The sequence below is a fragment of the Octopus bimaculoides genome, chromosome 2 (genome assembly GCF_001194135.2).
Source record: "Octopus bimaculoides isolate UCB-OBI-ISO-001 chromosome 2, ASM119413v2, whole genome shotgun sequence".
NCBI classification, from domain to species: domain Eukaryota; kingdom Metazoa; phylum Mollusca; class Cephalopoda; order Octopoda; family Octopodidae; genus Octopus; species Octopus bimaculoides.
The window spans coordinates 70629473-70651662 of record NC_068982.1 but is presented as its reverse complement, the minus strand read 5'-3'; the positions used below and the strand labels follow the sequence as shown (position 1 = coordinate 70651662).

Here is a 22190-nt window from a genome sequence, read left to right as displayed (position 1 = left end):
ACTCCAAGCAATCTTTTGGTAGTGTCCCAAGTTATGGTTCATCATAATTCTATATTATAAATCCGTGTATGGGCTCCAGACAAACTGATTTTTACACAGAGTGATATATAAAAAAACACAAATTTAAAATAATGGTCATTATATATAATTCTTTTATTTGAGCTAATTTGGCTTACAGCTGTTTCCAGTAGTTATTATAGATACATTACTGATAGGTTTACTCAATTGTCTATTGATCAATTGAGGCAAATTGAACGACCTAAGAAAGTTAATACTACTTTCTTTATAACCATTTTTGGATATTCAGAAATGGCTATGAGTAAACTTATCAGTAATGTACCAATAATGATTACTGGAAACAGCTGTAAGCCAAATTTGCTCAAATAAAAGAATTATATGTAATGACCATTATTTTTAACTTGTTTCTCATATATACATGTATATATATATATATATATATATATATATATAGAGAGAGAGAGAGAGAGAGAGAGAGAGAGAGAGAGAGAGAATGATGCAAATATAAAAACAGATAAAATATACGTAAATATACGTATATGTATATATGTAAATGGTGAGAAAGAAAAGACTGAATGTTCTCAGTTCACAAAAATATGCAACCAGTAATGGAAGCATATAAACATTGGGTAGATCCGATCTCCGTCTTCAGGGTGGAGAGATAAATATCTAACCACTACTGGTTGCATATTTTTGTGAACTACACCTGCCAACACTATGAAGTAATTCCGAGTCCCCTCAAACAGCTGTTGTAACACCATACATTCTCCCCTTTAATTTTCTGTGTCATTGTACGCTGTGTAAGTTTGCTCTGTTAATATATAAATATCTTTCTATTTATACTTAAAAGGGCATAGTCTGAAATTTTCGGTCTTTGCTTTCTCTCTATTCACATGTATACATGTACATATATCTTGTATATCAAACCCACCAATTTTTTTTTTTTAATGTTTTAAATTCTCTATTAGAACGTCACTAAGCTTTTTGGAAGAAGTTTCTTTCTAGTGTGAGGGCTCTTTCGATTATCTTTCCAACCCCCGCCCCCAAATTCCATTCTTTGTAGGTGTAGGTTAGTACTTATCATCGACCCCAGTACTTGACTAGTAGTTTGTTTTATCAATCTCGGTTGGATGAAACGCAAATATTAACTCGGTGGGATTTGAACCCAGAACGTACATAACCGGAATAAATACCGATACCGTAAAACATGTTCCTGTGTCCTAAAGATTCCGCTAATCCACCGCCCTAATGGATGATTATACCATATTTACCCGTGTATAAGGCGAACTATTTTATAACTGATTGTAACTGAAAAAACTGAGGTGTAACGTATATACGGGGCAAAACCGATATCAAGTTTGCATATGAAGGGGAAAAATTTGTACCAAGATTTGAAGCACTTAATTAGGGTGCAACTTATCCACAAGTTAATCCGGTAACTGTTTCTAATTTGGACACAAGGCCAACAGTTTTTGAGACCAGTACTTGACTATACTTTATTTCATCGAGCCCAGATTAGTAAAAAAAAAAAAAAAAAAAGTAAGTTGATGTGGAATTTGAACTGAGAATCTCGCGACGGGCGAAATACCGCTAAGCATTTCGTCCAGCGTGCTCACCAATAATAATAGTTTCAAATTTCGCCACAAGGCCAGGAATTTGGGAGGAGGGTGCGAGTCGATTATATCGACCCCGGTGTTCAACTGGTACTTAATTTATCGACTTCCGAAAGAATTAAAAGCAAAGTCGACCTCAGCAGAATTTGAACTCAGAACGTACTGACAAGACGAAATGCTTCTAAGCATTTTGCCCGATGTGCTAATGATTCTGCCAGCTCGCCGCCTTAATAATAATAATAAGCGAGATAATCGATTACATGGACCACATTGTTCAACTAGTTATTATTTTATCGACCAGGAAAGGCTAAAAAGAAAAGTCGACCTTGGTTGAATTTGAACTCAGAACATAATGCGCCGGAAGAAATACTGCAAGGTAGTTTGTCCGGCGTGCAAACGATTTCCCCTGCTCACCATCTTATATCACCATAATAATTGGGTAAATTTTCAGATTAACACCCGCACGATTTTCTCTAGGGTGTTAGGGTTTTAGGGTCAGGGTTTAGGGTTACGATTTGGGTTAGGGTTAGGGACGGAATTCCCTAACCGTAACCCTTAAACTAACCCTAAAACCCTAACCCTAGCATCCTAGTGAAAATCGTGCGGGTGTTAATCTGAAAATTTACCAATAATTGTTTCAAATTTTGGCATAAGGTCAGAAATTTTGGGACTTGATCCTAGTCGATTACATCCGCCTTAGTACTCAACCCCGAGAGGATGAAAGGCAAAGTTGACCTCAGAGTAATTTGAAATAAGAACGTAAGATGTATAGGCAGAATGGGCAAGTGTGATTTTCATGTCTTAACGCATTACCAACCTCAGTTGATGTGGAAACAACCTAAACTTGAAACTAATTCATGCTCTCGCTATTCTCTAAATTCTGATATGGTACTGGATGCAAATTGTATAAGCAATTTTCAAAATTTTTTTAATGAAAGTTCTTGAAATAAAAAAACAAACTAATAACTGTCAAAACGTCGATACCTATTGAAAATTTACATGACAATGGGAAACATGATAACAAAAAGAACACACAAAGCTTAATATGAAATTTTTAGAAGCAAACTTTAAAACAAGGGACGCAATTCAATCGCTAGATGGCACTAGTTAGTAAAATAAGGAGCAGGTAACTCAGTAGCACGTGTAGAACGAAATAAAAAATGTCGGTTCTCCGCTGTTCGGAAGTTATTATATCGAGTGATTTGGGTAGTAAAAGCTCCGAATGTAGGCAGAAAGGAAGTATTTGTGTATTAGATATCAACTCATGCACGGCTTTAGCATGTTTCAGAGAAGAACTCGGTCCGATAGCTAACGGCTTGTGTTTGATAAAAAAGAATTATCTTTTGTCGGCCTCTGAAAATGTGCTTTGTGTATGGAATATCACCAACTCCTCGTCTCCGGCTATAAAGATGGAAGTTCCTAAAAATATTTCTTCATTGGCAGTTTCTCCAGACGGTTTATATTGTGTTGCAGGAATCCAAGAAAAACTTTACGTATGGTGCGTATTAACTGGTCAACTTCTGTCTGTCATTCAGAAACATTTTCAAAACATCGTGTGTATTAAGTTTGCTGATAACTTAACTTTTTTAACTGGTGGAGAAGACAATCAGATTATTGCCTGGTCCTTGGTCGATATTTTTAATGCTATGGACAACAAAAACAATAAAAATTCTACGCCAGAACCATTGTTTATATGGCACGACCACACACTTCCTATAACTGACTTATATGTTGGCGCCGGTGGAATACGAGCTCGCATTGTCTCCTCTTCCCTTGATCGAACATGTAAATTTTGGGATCTTGCCACTGGCCGGCTTTTGTGTAGTTTTATGTTTTCCGAAAGTCTTTTGTCTGTTACTATGAACATGGCTGAAAACCGCCTTTATGCCGGTGGTAGCAGTGGTAAAATTTACGTTGTAGATCTGTCACAAGGTTCAGCCAATACAACGGATGATACTATGAGTGGAGGATCGGATAAAACTAAATTCTATTTTCTTGGTCACAGCAAACATGTCAATTGTCTATCAGTGTCTATGGACGGTAGTTTGTTGGCGTCTGGTTCCGATGATTGCACTGTGAAAGTGTGGGACACATCTAATGGTCGATGTTTGAAAACATTGATGCACAAAACGGCAGTCACTAATGCTTTTATCGCTCCCGTCTATCGCTCTGTTTTCGAAACCAAGTCCAAAGAAACTTTCCCCATCCATAAATTTCAAACAGAAATGATGAACAAAAAAGATAAAATCTCATCTGTCCTTTTTCAAAATTTCCTGCAAGAGACCAATGTGTGTGGTCAGTCATATCCATTCCAGTCAGATGTTTTTGCTACTATTTTGGCCGGTGAACTCGACAGCCACATTATCCCAAGCGATTCAGTCGCAGAAGACGAAGAACAGAGTTCGCGCGAAAGAACTGAGACTATAGCTAAATTGAGGAAAGAAATTGATCTGATTAAAACTGAGAATGAAAAACTTTTTACTTTTTCAGTTAGTCAGCTTTTGAAATAACATTTCCATCGTTTCATTTTCAGAAAATTTGTATAAAACACACACATCAAATATATAATAAATCATTCAGAACCAATGTGCAAATTATTTTTTCAGTTACCTGAATTTAATTTTCTTCATTAATGACTTTTGTTTACGTTTGTTTTGTAGTCTATTAAGGCATTTTATTTTGGTGAAGAACTTGGTGAGCATGAGGGTAGTTGACGGGACAGCATCATGACTGGTTGCTTTGCTTTTTATTTTTTGTTTTGTAAGTCCCAAGCAAAAAGGAGAAATTATGATGAAAACAATGAATTTACTTTAGGCTTGAAAGAGTTCACGTTATAAGAAGGGGGGAAACAATGAAATGGAAGAAAGTTCCAAAGTTTAGCAGTTTAAGGAAAAAGGCTACAACTGTAAAAAGACTTCCTTGTTTGTGGAAGCTCAGCAACATTTAGCTGTGAGTCTCAAGTCAAGTGAGATGACACAAATTGTTGTAGATTAAAGAGAAAGTTCATCAGAGCACTTTCTGTGGCACTAATGATAGAAAAGACTAAGACTGACAACATTACATCGATGTGACAAAGGCTGCAGAGTTAAAGCAAGAGAGGGACCAATCAGATTAGAGACTTGCTTCTGAAGCTGGTTGAGGAGATCCAAGTGACATGATGGTGCACCTGCCCAAATATGAGAACAGTATTCTATATGAGGATGAATTGTGGACTTGTAAAGATGTGAGGTTATCCTTTGATCTATACAATGACACCCTCCCCCCACACACCTTATGAGATGCAAACCTACCAACTGACAATGTATGAACCCCAATAAAGATTAGCTGAGAAATTAAAGACCAAGCAATTTTGTAGAAGACCTACTCTCTAGTGATTTGACTGTCTCACCATGTGACACCTCAGACCTATAACTTGTATAAATGGGAGGTAGATAGGTATCCCACTTCCTACTGAAAGGCTTGAGTTGGTCTTGCCAGGGTTAAAAGTTGCTAGTCACTTCTAAATTCCCAAATAATAGTAATAATTAAAAAAAAACATTGAAAACAAACATAAACTTCAGTGCAGTGAAATAAATTCCAAACTCTAATTTGTTTCAAATCAAAATTTAAGAACACAATACAGAAGGTATCCCACTTCCTACTGAAAGGCTTGAGTTTGGTCTTGCTAGGCTTAAAAGTTACTAGTCACTTCTTGTTCCATTTCTTAACTGCCGATCCATGTCAAAATTAGCAGCAAATTCCGACTGTTTCAAAGAAGAGGGATTGCCAGGACGACCACAAAATAAAGAGTAGTATTGTCAGCATAAATATTGATGAATAGAACATTGGCATGAAGATTGTCGATGTAGAGGAGGAAGAGTTGGACCTATAACAGAGCCTTGATAAAATATTCAGAAGTAATGCCTTCCTGAGTTATATGCACACAACAACCAGAAACGAATAGCCTGCTAATGTCAAAAAGCTTTCCATATACACTGTAGTATTTTGAGAAGTTTTCACTCAGAGTGACTATATTTTACATAGAGTATGAAGTGGTGTAGAGAGAGAATGGAAGTTTTCTTTTGTGAAGCAGGAGGGCAGTTTAACATGTTTTGACTGAATATTTGTTTAATCTCAGGTCAACTCTTAAACAAATCAATGTACAGATGTGTTCCAGTCATGATCATCTTGTCTTTTGCAGATAACAAATATCCTATACTTTTTTAAGATGATAGAATGATCAAAGACATATTTGGTTGCTATTTCTAGCAGATCAAGTGACCATAGAGAAACACCTTGGGGACCTAAGGCCAGGCTGGAATTTGTGAGGAGAGAATGTCTTGCAGGGTGCACAATGCTCAAAACCATTTTGTATTAATAGCACTGCTTGTTTGAATCCAACCATTCTCACTCCTATTCACTTTGACACCCTGACACTTTATCACCTTTATTTTATCTATCTATAATCCAAACAAAAATTAAAGAAAGAGTTTAGCACATCTTAAATGACCAGTTACAATTGTTTCAGTATTACTCTGTTTTTAACATCATTGCATGTAAAAAGTAATATTTGTGGTTTTATACATTAGAATGGCACTCCAATTAAAGAGTGTAGATAACCTCAAGCTCAGGTTGAGTGATGTTTTGGAAATACTTCGATTTTTTTACCCTTTCAGGACCATAATATATATGTATATATCCCTTTGGAAAGAGCATGGATATTGCACTATCTTATTTCCTAATTTTTAGCATTAAGTGCCTTTGTGCCTAATCAAAAACAAACCAATATTGTACAATATTTTTGGATCAGCTATATATGCTAGTTTCTTGTAAAAAATCTTTTGTTCTTGTATTCAAGGACTGCTATACCCATCTATGCTACTTCTCTTATATTCACCTTGTAACCTGAGGGTGCACCCTGACACCTCTCCACCACCATTTTCTTTTTTTTTTTTTCCCAGTTGCAGTAACAATATATCTCCTCTACTGCAAGATAGCTGTTCCTGTCCCTCTGTCATGCTTTAGTCTCTTGTTACCTAGCATAAAGCCACCCCACTTAATACTGCTTCCTCTTAGTTACTTGGTGACTTTTCCAGTGCTGGTACCACATAAAAAGCATTCAGTACACTGTAAAGTGGTTTGCATTAGGAAGGGCATCTAGCCTTAAGCACCATGCCAAAGCAAACTTTGGAGTTTTGTGTAGTTTTTTAGCTTGTGAGCTTCTGTTGAACTGTCCAACTCATGCCAGCATGAAAAACAGTTGTTAAATAATGATGATGATGATGATGACATGATACACTCAATATCTCTTTGTTATTACTAACAGGAGTTGATAATTGCACATCTTCAAATTTAGTGGCCTGTTGGGTTACAACTAAAGACTTTGTTTCTCTAGCACAAGTCAGTCTCATGTAATTGAATCATTCGAAAGCTGTCCACTTAAGACTAAGTCACTCAGGAGAATTAATACCACTATAAAGGGGAATAGGGTGGATTTGTAGTAGTGTGAAGAGTTTAGGGCAAAATACATTGCTGTATGCTTTCTAGCTCAGAAATGCCTTTCATCTTTTCAGGGTTAATAAAGTGCAGCATATTGGCAAAATTTTTAAAATGTCAGATGAGATACTTCATATTTGTTCCGACTCATTCCATTCCAACCGTCTCTCTGTTGTCATGGTCTTTTTGCTATCTTTGAGAGGTTCATCTATGGCCAGGTTCCAACCTGGGCTGCACCAACAAAGTCAACCCACCACACTCTTCAGTCCAACATCATCACCTCAAGGTCCTGGATATATTCCAGGCCAGTGTCTGCGATCAAGTTGCCGATGTGTGACAAGGTTTTCCTCTCCTCACATCACCATGAAGTAGGTTCTACAAGACTAATTTTGATATTTCCAGTTCAGGCAAATCAAAATCAAGCTGATTAGACTTCACCACTGTTTTGCACATCTTCATTTTCCATCATTGTCACTTTCACCCAGCTAATCTCAGTCTTCATATTCATCGCATCGTTGCCAGTACCGCCTGACTGGCCTTCATAGGATTTTCGAGCGAGATCGTTGCCAGTGCCCCTGGACTGGCTCTTGTGCGGGTGGCACATAAAATACACCATTTTGAGCGTGGCCGTTGCCAGTACCGCCTGACTGGCCTTCGTGCTGGTGGCACGTAAAAGCACCGACTACACTCTCTGAGTGGTTGGCGTTAGGAAGGGCATCCAGCTGTAGAAGCTCTGCCAAATCAGATTGGAGCCTGGTGTTGCCATCCGGTTTCACCAGTCCTCAGTCAAATCGTCCAACCCATGCTAGCATGGAAGGCGGACGTTAAACGATGATGATGATGATGACAGTACTATTAAAGTGCTTAAAACAGAAATTTTGATGAACAAGTCAGTGGATTTTACAGACTGGATATAAAAACATCAAAGAGCCAGCAATCATTCATGGATAAGTATGGCTGGGTATCATATACCATCATCATCATTTAACATTCATTGTTCATGCTGAAATGGGTTGGACAGTTTGGTCAGGATTGGCAAGCTGGAAGGCTGCACCAGCATTTACTAATTGCTTTAAGTGTTTAAGTAGTCATGAGTAAATGTATAATAGATATTGTCTTGACTCTCTCACCTAATGAAACATTCAAGATGTGGACAGCTGGATGGAGAGAGAACTGCACCAGCAATAAAAATGCATCACAGGGTAAATCCAATAAGAAAATATTAGGACATTATCATCGTTGTTGTTTTACATCTGCTTTCCATGTTGACATGGGTTAGATAAATCATTGCTAGTCATCTCCATTGGTCTGAGGAGAGAAGGGACAATATTATCTTGTTCATATGTTTTTGGTTTGGTTTGGTTTCTACAACTGGAAACCAAGCACATGAAAAAAAAAAAAAAAAAAAAAGCAGCTGAGCAAAACATGTCAGTTTTAAAGTGCTGCTCTCTGTATTTATATGAATTGCTTCCTTACTACATGGTTTCAAGTTCAGTCCCACTGTGTGGTACCTAGGTCAGGTGTTTTCTCTTATGGCCCTGGGTTGACCAAAATCTTGTGACAGGATGAAAACTGAAAGAGGGCCACTTTATACTTTTATGCATATTTGTGTGTGTGTGTTTACATTTTCTCTTCGCTGAAAATTGCTGCGTTACAAGTGGTGATATTTCCCTTGTCAAAAAATAATCCAATGTCTTTGGACCTTCAAAAATGGCATTAGGAAGGGCTTCCAGTTATAGAAACCATGCCAAAGTATGTTTTGGAATTTGGTGCAGTTTCCTGGCTCATCAATTTCTGTTGTACTGTCCAGCTCATGCCAGTATGGAAAATGTATGTTAATAATAATGATGATGATAACTTGGTTGATCCTCATTTTTACCATTTTAACTCCCCATGACAAAAAAACAGTAGAACGCAGGTTTAAATCTATTACAATATTTAGTTTTCATCTCTCAAGGTTCTGAGTGAAAATCCTAATTGGAGTGGAGTGATTTCACCGTTTATCCATTCACCAGAGCCCATGAAATTAGCATCATTAATTAATATACTTGACACAATAAACTTGCAGTATTGGAATCAAATCCTCAACCTTCTCTTAAATATATATATCAAGACCCATCCCGCACAGAAGCGTTAAGGCTGCATCCCCTGAAGAGGATTGGCCTGCAAGAGCCTTGTGCTGGTGCCACATAAAATGCTCATGGTAGCACCATGTAAAAGCACTTGTTGCAGTGCCACATAAACAGCACCTAACACAGACTATAAAGTGGTTGCCATTTGGAAGGGCATCGAGCTGTAGAAACCAAGCCAAATCAGACTGGAACCTGATGCAGCTCTCTAGCTTGCCAGTTCTGGTCAAACCATCCAACCTGTGCCAGCATGGAAAGTGAACGTTAAATGATGATGGTAACCCGGTTGGATCCCTCATCATTATTTAACATCTTCTTTTCCACACTCAGATGGAATTTGTTGAGGCAGAATTTTCTACGGCTGGATGCCCTTCCTGTTACCAACCCTCACCTGTTCCTAGGCAAGTTAATATTTCCTCATGACCAGACATATTTTGCATAGAAGAAACAAACATAGCTTGCTCATTTACAATCATCACGATGTCAAGATAAGGATACACACAAATACATACAAGCTTCCACACAGTTTCCATCAACCAAATCCACTCAGCCTGGGGCTATAGTAGAAGACACTAATCTAAGGTACCACACAGTGAGATTGAACCTAAGACCACATTTGGAAAGCAAGCTTCTCAACCACACAATCATGCGTCTAATATTACATTTAAAATTTCATATTCTGTCAATGCAATGAATGTTTTTTTTCTTTTTGTATCATTCACTTATTATATAAAATATCTATAAAGACCAAATAATAGTGGGCATAGATCTCTGCTGTTTGGTGATAAGGATTCAGTTGTTAAATCAACTGAATTACTTGCCCTTGAATTAACATAATTCCCAGGTAGAATTAGTATAATTTGATATGTGACAGGGCAGTACATTCTGAATAATCCAGCTGACAGGGTTGCATACAGTTTCCATCAACCTAATTTCATTCACAAGTTATCAGTGAGCCTGAGGCTGCAAAAAATAACATTTGCCCCAAGTGCCATGCAGTGGGATTGAACTTGGGGGCTTTGTGGTTGTGAAGTAAACTTCTTAACCATTTGGCCATATTACAGACACACCATTTATTTGGTGTGTGTACACATGGAAAATCCTATCAGATAGGAATAACATAACATTCAACATACAACCAAAAAGTCACAGATTTGTCAGAACTGGGCACAAACTGTGAATATGTGTATTACAGATAGACAGCAAATAGCTAACTATAAGTAGCAGCTTTGGAAAACCTGATGAGGATTCTGTTAGCTTGCCATACTGGGTTCAAATTCTCCCTTAAATGTACTTTAACTCTTTTAAAACCAACACACCTGAGACCTCCCTTGGTTCTGTGACACTATCTTTCTATCTTAACTTTTTAATATTAACCTGGCCAATAAGGCAGCAGGCTGGCAGTATTGTTAGCACACTGGACAAAATGCTTAGTGGTTTTGCGTCCGTCTCTATACATTCTGAGGTCAACTTTGCCTTTCATCCCTTTCGGGGTTGATAAAATAAGTACCAGTTGAATACTGGGGTTGAGGTAATCAACCTTACCCTCTCTCCTGAAATTGTTGGCCTTGTGCCAAAATGTGAAACTAATATTAACTTGGCCAAGACTGCTTTTGGTTCTATGATACAAAATTCCTGTTTTAGCTCTTTTGATACTAACCTACTTGTGACTGCTCCAGATTCCATGATACTAACTCCCAGTTTTAAAGTAATTTAGATTAAAACGTTCCACCGAAATTTCAAGTTAACTTCATCATCATCATCATCATCGTTGAACATCCGCTTTCCATGCTAGCATGGGTTGGACGATTTGACTGAGGACTGGTGAAACCAGATGGCTACACCAGGCTCCAATCTGATTTAGCAGAGTTTCTACAGCTGGATGCCCTTCCTAACGCCAACCACTCCGAGAGTGTAGTGGGTGCTTTTATGTGCCACCGGCACGAAGGCCAGTCAGGCGGTACTGGCAACGGCCACGCTCAAAATGGTGTATTTTATATGCCACCTGCACAAGAGCCAGTCCAGGGGCACTAGCAAAGATCTCGCTCGAAAATCCTTACACATGTCACGAGCACAAGTGCCAGAAAAGCGACGCTGGGCACAAGTGCCATCCCAATTTCGCTTTCGCTTGCCCCACTAAGTCTTCGCAATCCTAAATACTGGTTTAACAATGACAAAGTGATTTTAGTAAATACTTCATAATTTTCAAAATTAATTGAAACAAAGGCAGTGTATTTCAACAGAAATATGGTAACAAAAGGGTTAAGGGGACAATCTAGTTAAGCATATTATAACACATCTCATATATACAACAAAGATAAAGTCTTCTCATAGTACTTATGTTTACTGCTGACATCTCTTACTAGAATATGGTAACAAAAGGGTTAAGGGGACAATCCAGTTAAGCATATTCTAACACATCTCATATATACAACAAAGGCAAAGTCTTCTCATAGTACTTATGTTTACTGCTGACATCTCTTACTGGAACTGGTCAGTGCTTAAGTGTGTTATATTATGTAATTCTTTAGGATTTAAACTGGCAACATCTGACCAAAATATCCTACCTGCTTTATGTTCAAATCAGCTAGATCCTGCCTCTCACACTGACACTACAATGTTATTCTAAAAATAAGTGATCACATCATCAAAATCTCAAAAAAAAAAACAAAGTAATGTATGATTACTGCAAAACAAAGTGAATAAATAAGTATTACATTTGACAGAGAAAACTGGATGCTAAAGGGTTAATCATTGTCCATGATGCATTTTATGACAGAATGCAAATCTCAGGCCTTCAAATTCTGATAGAGTCATAGGGTGACTGTTGTAAAACTGCATATCTTAAGTGCTTATAGATCTGGCAGATCCCATGCTTCTCCGTATCTGACCACAGCTGATTTGTTCAAGAATGAAAGGAGAGAGAGAGAGAGAAAAAGAGAAGAATCAACCCTGGTATAAGACAAGTACTTTTTTATTGACCTCGAAAGGATGAAAGTCAAAGTTGACTTTGGCAGTATTTGAACTTAGAACATAGAGAGCTGGAATGATACTGTTTTCAATGCTTTAACGATTCACCAATTCTCTGCTTTACAATGTTCAAGATCTGTCTTTTGTTTGCTCAAGATCTGCCATATTCCTGCTCATTTTAGGTGTCAACCAAGCTGGAAATGATCTTCTAAGAACTTTATAGTGAAAAATCCATCAATTTGAAACTTTATTTCCAATAAAGAGGCTAATATGAGAAGACCCAGATATTTATTGAATGCCTCTTGTAGTTTTATTTTTTTCTTAATGAGTTTCACACATTCAATTATGTCTTCTAATAATTATGAACCCCAAATTGTTAAGAGTAAAGCCATAGCTTCTCTCCATGGAAACGAATAATTCCAGCTTGATAGACAAATTCCATTTTTTAAGGTGGAATTCCAATTCTTGATCAATTTTTGTTTTAATGTTTAAATGACTTATAACAGAAATGATTATTACAAAGGCCTACTGAACCAATGACATTCTCCCAAAATTTATCACACATCATGGTTTGTTAATTTTTGTTGTTGTTTTTTTTTTTGAGACAAGTTTCGTTAAAAAAAATATATGAATATATTTTTTTAAGTGATAGACAAATTGTAATAAAATAAAAATATAATTTTTTTTTCCTCAGAAGTATAAAAAAAAAAAATAAGAAAAGAAATATCCAAGAGTCAAATGAAGCATCGAGTCACATTCACTGCCATCAATTATTCCCACACCAACATCCATTTAACCATGGTTCTTGCATGAACAACGTTTCTGATCATTTATGAACAATTTCAATGTAGAACAATTTATTATTTGGAAACTATCACCCACTAACTCAAAGTTTTACTACTTTTATATATTTTCACCTGTGGAACGACAGTGTGAATTTCAACAGGTCCCTTCAATGTGATGCTCAGATCTAGGTAAGTATGAATCCAATGATGTGTAGCAAAAGATATTGAAGGTATTGTCCGCTTGATACCTTTTACTTTAAGGCTTTTGCATGCCTTCTGTTGAATATTGGTGAGTTTGTCGAACTTAGCGCATTGAGTCCGCATCCAGAAAAATTTTGCAGGGTCAATTGTTGGAAAGAAATATTCAGCTGGTGCTAAATAAACCCCATCATCGACATCAGGGGGTAAATTATTTTTCTGGTATTGACGGTAGTGGAGAGTTAAAAAATGTGGACCTGTGCTGTCGAGGACATTCCACATGTGTGAGAAATCTGGCAGACTTTCCATTACCTTTTTCATAAAAGGGTGATTTTTACGGCAACCCATGATGGCATTGATTACAATATGTTCAAAATTAGAATCCAAAACAGGATGTTCGTATGGTTCTTGTCCAAGAAAACAGGAATATTTCAAGGATAATGGGTCAATAGATTTGAAACTTTCCATATCCATATCGGCATAAACACCTCCAAATTCATAAAGTACAAAATATCGCAGAGCGTCAGCCCGTCGAATATTTTCAGGATAATTATCAAATGTTGACAGAAACCAAGGATATTTATCAGCCAACATTTCTCGAGCACTGGCATCTGTCCATAACCAATATTCCCAATCAGGATGATTTTTAACCCATGATTTCACCCAAGATGTCAGTTTCCGAGGTACCATTTTGTCCTTCCATGTCTGATGGATAATTTTTGGAATTCTTCTTACTCCTGTAACAGGGAACAATTCTGGTTCTTTCATTCCATAAGGTTGGAAGTCCTTTTCTACAGCGATATTTAAATCATAGAAACTGCCATGTTCACGCACCTGCTCAAATTTTACCAACCAGTGGAGAATGAATATAAAAAAAGACCCTAAGGAAAGGGTTTTGAGAGGTAATTTTGGTATCCCCTGCATGATGGAATTCCGATTAGTATCCAGGCGTGGCAGATCTGCAGAAATATAGAAAAGAAAAATTTTAAATATAATAAAATGTAATTTATTCATTATGTAAATTTTAAATTATAAAATAAGAACAACAGCATTTCATATTTGCAGTAAATAATTTCTCAGATTAAGATACTTTATTTTACATTGTCTTAATTTACCAGGATATCGGCAGTAAGTTGTAAATGCAGGAGTAATTATATGTGTGGTATTTATCAACATCATTTTTGTTTTAATGTTCATTTTCCCATGGATGGAATCTGTTGTGACAAATTTTCAATGGCCGGATGCCTTTCCTGTTGCCACCTCTCACCTGTTTTCCAAGTAAGATAACATTTCCCCATGACCAGGTATGTTTACACTGAATATTGGAAACAAAGGACACAGCAATACTTTGACACTTATTTACAACTACCATGTGATGTCAAGGCAAGGAGATAGTAGCATGCATGCACGCACACACACACACACACATGATGGAGTTCTTCCAGTTTCTGTCTACCAAATCCACTCACAAGACTTTGGTCGACCCAGGATTATAAAAGAAGACATTTGTCTAAAGTGGCATGCTTGGAACTGAACATGAAACCATATGGTTGGGAAGCAAACTTCTTATTTCATTATTGCCCACAAGGGGCTAAACATAGAGGGGACAAACAAGGACAGACAAAGTGATTAAGTCGATTACATCGACCCCAGTGCGTAACTGCTACTTAATTTATCGATCCCGAAAGGATGAAAGGCAAAGTCGACCTCGGCGGAATTTGAACTCAGAACGTAACGGCAGACGAAATACCGCTAAGCATTTCGCCCGGCGTGCTAACGTTTCTGCCAGCTCGCCGCAAACTTCTTACCATACAACCACACCTGCACCTTTATATATATATACACACACACACGTTTTTCAAAGGGCTTAAGAGTCAATGTTGTTGTCTACACAAAAGTGTTGGATAAAGTGTTGAGGCCTTGCATAGACAGAGCATGCAACAGAAGACCGTACGTCTTCCAACAAGACTCTGCACCATCTCATTAAGTTATGATAACCCAAGCATGGATGTGTGCCAATCTCCATGATCATGTTCACTCAGACACATGGCCTCTTAGCTATTATGTAGGGAGTATAGTTGAAAGAGGTCAATTAATACCCCCATAACCAGCACTATGTCCAAAACTGATAAAGATCATCTGATTTGGACATATAGATGCTTCTGAACCTGTATTGAAGCAGCCTTTGATGTTAAAAGTGGATTCATTGACTAAGTATGATAAAAAGATTCTCAAGATTATTTGTTTTCAAATACAGATTTTCTTTGATGAGCTATACATCTTTTTCTAAATTCATAACTGACTGCAAAAAACGATACTCTCTGTATATTATTACCATTGTTTAACATGTCTTCCATGCTGGTATGGCGTGGACAGTTTGAGAGAAGCTGGCAAGGTTAGACTTGCACCATGTTCCATTGTTCTGGCATGGCTTCTGCAGCTGGGTGCTCTTCCTAATGCCAACCACTTTACATAGTTTATTGGGTGCTTTTTATGTGGCACCAGCACCTGTGCTTTTTATGTAGCACCATGACCAGTGCTTTTTGCATGACACCATCACTAGTACCTTTTAATGCAGCCATATCTGATTCCTCTATAAAACTGCTAAAAAAATAAGTCATGTTTTTGAATTCTTGTTGCTTCGAGATAATGTGAAGTAAAGCCTTTTCTGCCTTTATTCAAATAAAAATACTATGAAATTTTTGAGACTACTTGGTTTTTTTCAACATTTGCAGAGAAGTGTATATCTTAGTTTTTAACAATTTGGTGTCAGCATATGGCAGTTCCAACTTTGAAGATTTTACTCTTGATGATGTATAAAATATTAAATGCAAACAACAGTGATTTGTCTTCAGACAAATCTGATATTGATATTTATGAATCTTTGTCGGACAAGGAAGATTTTGATAATGAAATTGATGAAAATTATATTGAAAACATTATCGCAACATGGTTGAAGATTACTACATATTTCACAATTCCTGATTTCACAGAAAAGACTAGTCCACAACACAGTGTAACCTCCTGATGCTCAACCATTGCACTATAATTTTTATTTTTATCAAAAAGTTTTTGTGAAGCTGTCGTGGAGAAAACAAATGCTCAACACATAATTTCTATTTGTGGAAGACCCAATCCACTATGGCAGCAACTGATACTGCAGGAATGCGAGCTTTTTTTACCATGAACATTATGTTTGGTATCAAGCAGCTTCCTCGACTGAGGAATTACTGGAGTCCTGATATAAGGTATGGTGATCCATATATCTCCAGCATTATGTCTAACTATAGTTAATTCATATATTACGTAAAAAGCCACAAGGTACCTCCACCACCAAAGGACAACGACCATTTGAAATTTTGGGTTGACATTGCAACTCAGTTATGTGAAGGCTTTTCTTCCAGAAAGCACAGAACTAGGAGAAAAACAAATTTAACTGAGGCAGATGTCAACAGAAAAAATATTGACTTCCATAAAATGGAAAAAATTTGCAGACTGTTTGCTGCAAAAAGATATCAGGTCGAGACCTCATATATGAGTTTGTTTTGCAAAGTGCCCTTGTGTAAAGGGTGTTTTGGACAGTTTCACAATAGGAATATGCATAACTATATTTTGTTGTTTGATAGTAATACTATCATATATTCCTTTCATTTTATTACAAATAATATGTGAAAGTGAGAAATACATATTAATTTTCAGTATGTTACGCACTTGTACTCATCTTTTTCTCACCTGCTAATGAACTTTTTTTATTAGATGCATTCAGTTATGTAAATGTATTCATTAAATTGTATAAGAGTATATAGTCAATGGTATACTGACTAGTAAAAGAGTTTTGTACTTAATTTTCAATGAAAATGTTTGAATAAAATATAGAGAAAAAAATAAAATCTTTTGCTGATTATACCTGTATTTTAATTAATTCAAATTAATCAGACTGGAGCCTGGTGTTGCCATCCGGTTTCACCAGTCCTCAGTCAAATCGTCCAACCCATGCTAGCATGGAAAGCGGACGTTAAACGATGATGATGATGATGATGATGTACCTCATCCTGAAAATTGGCAAAATTGTTGGTGGTTGACATCTGGGATAGTTTTAGTAACAAATCAAACAGGTAAGTTGCATTAAGAATTTCAATTTTAGTGCTTATACATAATGTTATTGCTTTTACACCCGTTAATTAAATTTACCTTCCCATAAAAGTCAAATTTAATCAGCAAGATCAGCTAAATTTACATAATTATAAACCACTGGTATACAAGCACCCACTCAAAATTTCAAATTTGTATGTAAAAAATTAACAGTTACAAGCAAATATTGTGGACCCCCAACCCTTGAACCTGAATAATTCAAAATAATGTGAACAAATAAGCATTTTACATTTGACAGATTAATCTGAACACTAAAGGGTTAAGATATAGAGCAACAGATATAGGTATCTTGCTGTAGAGTAGACACATAGATACCCTGGTTGAAAAGGAAAGAAGAGTGAGTTGGAGATACAGAGTGATAGTGAGAGAAAGATGATGGCAAAAGATGTGTTGGGACATGCTCTCGAGGGACATTGGAGATAGTGAGAAGAAGTGTGGTGATATGGAGGTCTGGGGTGGGTGAGTGGACAGGATGAGGTGACTAGCAAATGATGGAGACAAATATAGGTGAGTCTTTGGGGGCAGGGGTTACAGTAGATATATGAGGGCATTGAGGGTGATAACAGAAAGGAGGTGATTAGTGGAGACAGTAGGCAGGGGAAGACAGTTGGAAATGGAAGTGGCTTGAGGTAAGGGAAGAAAGGTAATTAAGAAAGCCATGGGATATAGTATGTGCCTATTCTACTCTCAGGTGATAGAGAAAGTGATGGGTGTTAAGGGATGTAATGTGGGGAGAGATGGTTGACAGGGTAGAGAGGATGAAGGTGGGGGTAGAGCAGATACCCTCATGGACAAGCATTACTAAGGTGGTTTTAGGATATCAATACTCCTGTGGTGGACAAGTCCTCTTGAATACAACAAGGTGCCAAATATCTTGGTTCTTTGTCATCTACTTTGCAAAGCAGTGTCTTGAGATCAGTCTTCCTGGGTCTCTCTCTTCCACAAGTTCCATCCATTTTAAGTGATTGGCACTTCTTTATGCAACAGTCCACATCCATATGCATCATATCACCACATCAGTGCAGTCTTCTCTCTTGCACATTGCAACTAATTCCTCTTATGCCTAACTTTTCTTTCAATATACTACTGCTTCATTCCTATCTAACCTTTGCATGTCCTCTACATTCAGGGCTCATATTTCACTATCATGTAGCATTGCTGTTTGTATCACTGAGAGAGAGACTTTTGGTTGCCAACAGAGGTAAAAGTTCTCTGAACTGTCTCCATCCTATTCCTATCCTAGCAATTACACTTTCAGTATATCCTTTTCTACTGCTAATTTGGTCACCAAGGTAACAGAAGTTATTCCCTACTTCTAGAGAGTCTCTGAGGCATTTGAGAAAGTCAATTTGTCATGTAACTGTAGACGTTATGGCTCCTTCCACATACAAACAACACTTTCTCTGTTAACTTTCCTATTAGACCACTGCACTTCTTGTGTGTCCATAACTTGCACTGGATTCACCGAATAGAATTCCTGCTTACACTTTTCCTACATATCAAGCAAGGCCATTTACCTGAAATGGGTAAGGTCCTGTCTGATTTCTTGCTTACTAGGATCTTGGTCTTTGCTTAGTTAACTTTAAGGCCCTTTGATTCCAGGTTTTGCTTCCTCATCTGGTGTTTCTTTTCTAGTTCCATTACAGATTCTACTATGACTTCAAATTGACATATCAGCATATAATAATTCCCATGGGCTTTTGATCTTAAATTCCCCTGTTACGGATGATGATGAGTGGGATGAAGACTGAGCCTTGATGAACACCTACTTATACACTAAATTCACCACTGCATTCGTGCTTAATTCTTACCTTACCAACAGCATCCCTGTACTGCTTTCACAAGCCATTTATCTACCCCCAGCTTCCTCAGAGACCACCATATCACAGAGCGAGGCATCCTGTCGAAGGTTTTCTCCAGATCAACAAATGCCAAGTACAATGGCTTTATTCTTGGTTAAATATTTCTCTTGCAGTAATGCTTCTCCTTGGCACAAAGCCAAACTGCATTTCATCTAGTCTAATTCAGTTCCTAATTAATTGGGCTATAACTCTCTCTGTATCAGTCATCACCTGGTCCAGCAATTTGATGCCCCTATAATTATTTCTAAAGCACATCCTTTAACCTTGTAGCAGCTAACTATGATGTTGCTACACCAGTCACAGATGATTACACCTTCCTGAATAACCTGATTAACTACACAGGTGACTAGACTGTATCCTACTCTACCATATATTTTAAGCATCTCAGCAATGATGGACCAGGGACTTTCCTTGTCCTCATATCTTTGTCTTACCTATCATACTGTTGCCAACTGTGATAGCTGGTCCCTCTGTTGGGTTCACATGGGGGAGAATCCCTGCCATTCATTCTCTATGTTCAATAGCCTGAACTTGTACATATACATATATGTTTCACCCATAGCATGGACAATTATCTTTTGTTTACAAAATCAACTGACCATTAAATAGTTCTTCCTCTGGCTTTTAGAGGGGTCATGTGCCTTCAGCCATTTGAATCTGACAAGTCACCTTTACTGCTAAGTGCTTTATAGGTATGAAACCAATGGTGACTCAATGACTGGGTATAACTTTTAAATTCCTATAAAATATACTATATATATACTGGAGCCTGGTGTAGCCAGTCCTCAGTCAAATCGTCCAACCCATGCTAGCATGGAAAGCGGACGTTAAACGACGAAGAAGAAGATATATATATATATATATATATGTAATGCACACAAGCTTGCATACATTCATGTTTGCAGAAGTATAATTTTTCATACATAGTACATCTATGACTACCTTAATTAAAGTATCTGTTTTCTTTCGCATAACTACAGTTAAGTGCCCCAACCGACTTTGTTTCCTCACAACTTTCTTTAAAATGCATATTTTAAATGAGATTTTGCAGAGATAAGTTACGATTACATTGATAACATACATTATTTATTTATTTATTCATCACACATGGATGCACAGAACATATTTTCTAGGCGACACACATTTCCAATTTTTTTCAACCATTAGAGTTACTTGGAACTTATGAGAGGAAGGCTCTATATTACTCAGAACATATAAAACAAGGACTAATTCTAAAGTCTGAAAACAAACATGGCCGTTTAAGACAAACTTATGAAAATGCTCTGGACAAGCAGCGGGTTAAAACGCATTTTTTTTTGTAAATAATACGTTTTTAAATGATATTTTCGAGTAGACGACGTAGTGTTGATGTTCTGAATAATAAAAATTAAAAATGAAAAGTGCCTAAGTCATATTGGAGAAGAAAAATGATTAGCCACTCTTCCTAAAAAAGGAAAAAATAGGTAAATTCCTTTTCCGACATAATCGTAATCCCGGAAAATTCCATTAAAACGTAAGTATTAAGAAAGTTATGAGGAAATAACGTTGACAGGGGACCAATCTGGTGTTATACCACACATACACATATATTAGCTTTAGTATCCCCTGCGCTGCTTACAGAGAGATAGAGATTTCTTTGGCGTATGGTTAACTCCAAGCTAGCTCTTACTGAGTAGACGATAATAAAGGCAAATCAGCGGTGACTATCCTGTCTTTTTGTTATACGCAGAGCACAATGGGGCCGCATCATCCAAAAAATCCTTTTCTACTCTTTTTCTAAGCCTGTAAAGTATGATTTAAAACATTTTAGCCTACTACTTCAAGAAGGTCGAGCGAATATAGTCGCACCCATGCTGGCTTGGCATATGGTGGTCATTTTGTTATGGGCGTCGCGATACTGTGCTGAACCTAATAGGACTTCAAACTGACATAAAGTATTTCTTTCTCAGTTCATACACCGTTAGATAAATTTGATAAATTTAACCACGCGCGGTGATTGTGGCACGCTCACCTAACGCACGTAAACCCACAGCCCAAGGTATTACTTCTGTAACATGCATGGCAAGGCCATAGTTTGAAAGATATGTACGGCAGCGTTATCTTATCTGATATTTAATTACGGTAAGGTTGTGATTTAAGAGAGATTCTGCGGTTATTCATAACAGGTCGAAAGACTATGTAGAGTAACTTAATGAAACGTTCTACATCATATGAGTGTGTAGCGAGCAAGAGAGAGGCGGGCGTAAACCAAGACGAGAAACTCTGCGTGATCACTCGATTTATTAGAAATAGCAGCTAAAATCTTTCTCAAATCATATCATGCAATATTATATAAAAGGCAGGTAATGTGGACACGTATATCCTTAAAGACACAGGATGGTCATGGCCGGAATGCCTTAGATCGCAGATCAGCTCCATAGAGATTAACACGGAGCTAAACAACAATAGCTAGCTATCGGGGGCCATGTAGGCAGAGCCAGAAAGAAAGATTTATAACACGTACTTATATTATTACTGCCGGTTCGAGATTGCGAAAGGCAGACAAAAAAAATACTTGAATAAAATAATAATAATAATAATAATAATAATAATAATAAAGCTAATCTTTTACTAAATATACATGTATCGATTACTTTACATTATATAAATCACATTCGATATAATTACTTGTTTCAAGCGACCTCAAAAAAAAAAAAGTGAAACATAATTGTTGGTGAGATTAAAATCCCAATATTGGCGTAAATAGAACACAAAGAGAAAGGTAAAAAGCCATTAGCAGGTAGAAAATATAATACCGAGTCTCACCTATTTCGTAGCTTTCTGACCTGTCAGAATTTTTACGGATTCTTCGTGACGGCTCGAAATACTTCATCTGACCCAATTCTATTAGAGACATGAGCTGTTCTCTCCCTTCGAGCGGTGAAACATTAAAAACAATCCTTTTGTAAATTAATACCATTTTTTTTTTACCTTGTTCATGTACTACGT

At 37.1% G+C, this 22190-nt stretch overlaps 2 protein-coding genes across 2 annotated transcripts; one reads left to right on the top strand and one right to left on the bottom strand.

Moving 5' to 3' along the window:
• Window positions 1–2743: 2743 nt before the first annotated feature.
• LOC106875329 (WD repeat-containing protein 18) lies at window positions 2744–4228 on the top strand. Its single transcript, XM_014923419.2, has one exon. The coding sequence runs from the start codon at window positions 2792–2794 to the stop codon at window positions 4139–4141; it is 1350 nt and encodes a 449-aa protein (XP_014778905.1). The 5' UTR covers window positions 2744–2791; the 3' UTR covers window positions 4142–4228.
• Window positions 4229–12193: 7965 nt separating this feature from the next.
• Window positions 12194–22155, bottom strand: LOC106875328 (uncharacterized). The gene is made up of 2 exons (XM_014923417.2): window positions 22008–22155; window positions 12194–14147 (listed from the first exon to the last, which is right to left on the bottom strand). The coding sequence occupies exons 1-2, from the start codon at window positions 22096–22098 to the stop codon at window positions 13087–13089; spliced, it is 1152 nt and encodes a 383-aa protein (XP_014778903.1). The 5' UTR covers window positions 22099–22155; the 3' UTR covers window positions 12194–13086.
• Window positions 22156–22190: the final 35 nt, after the last annotated feature.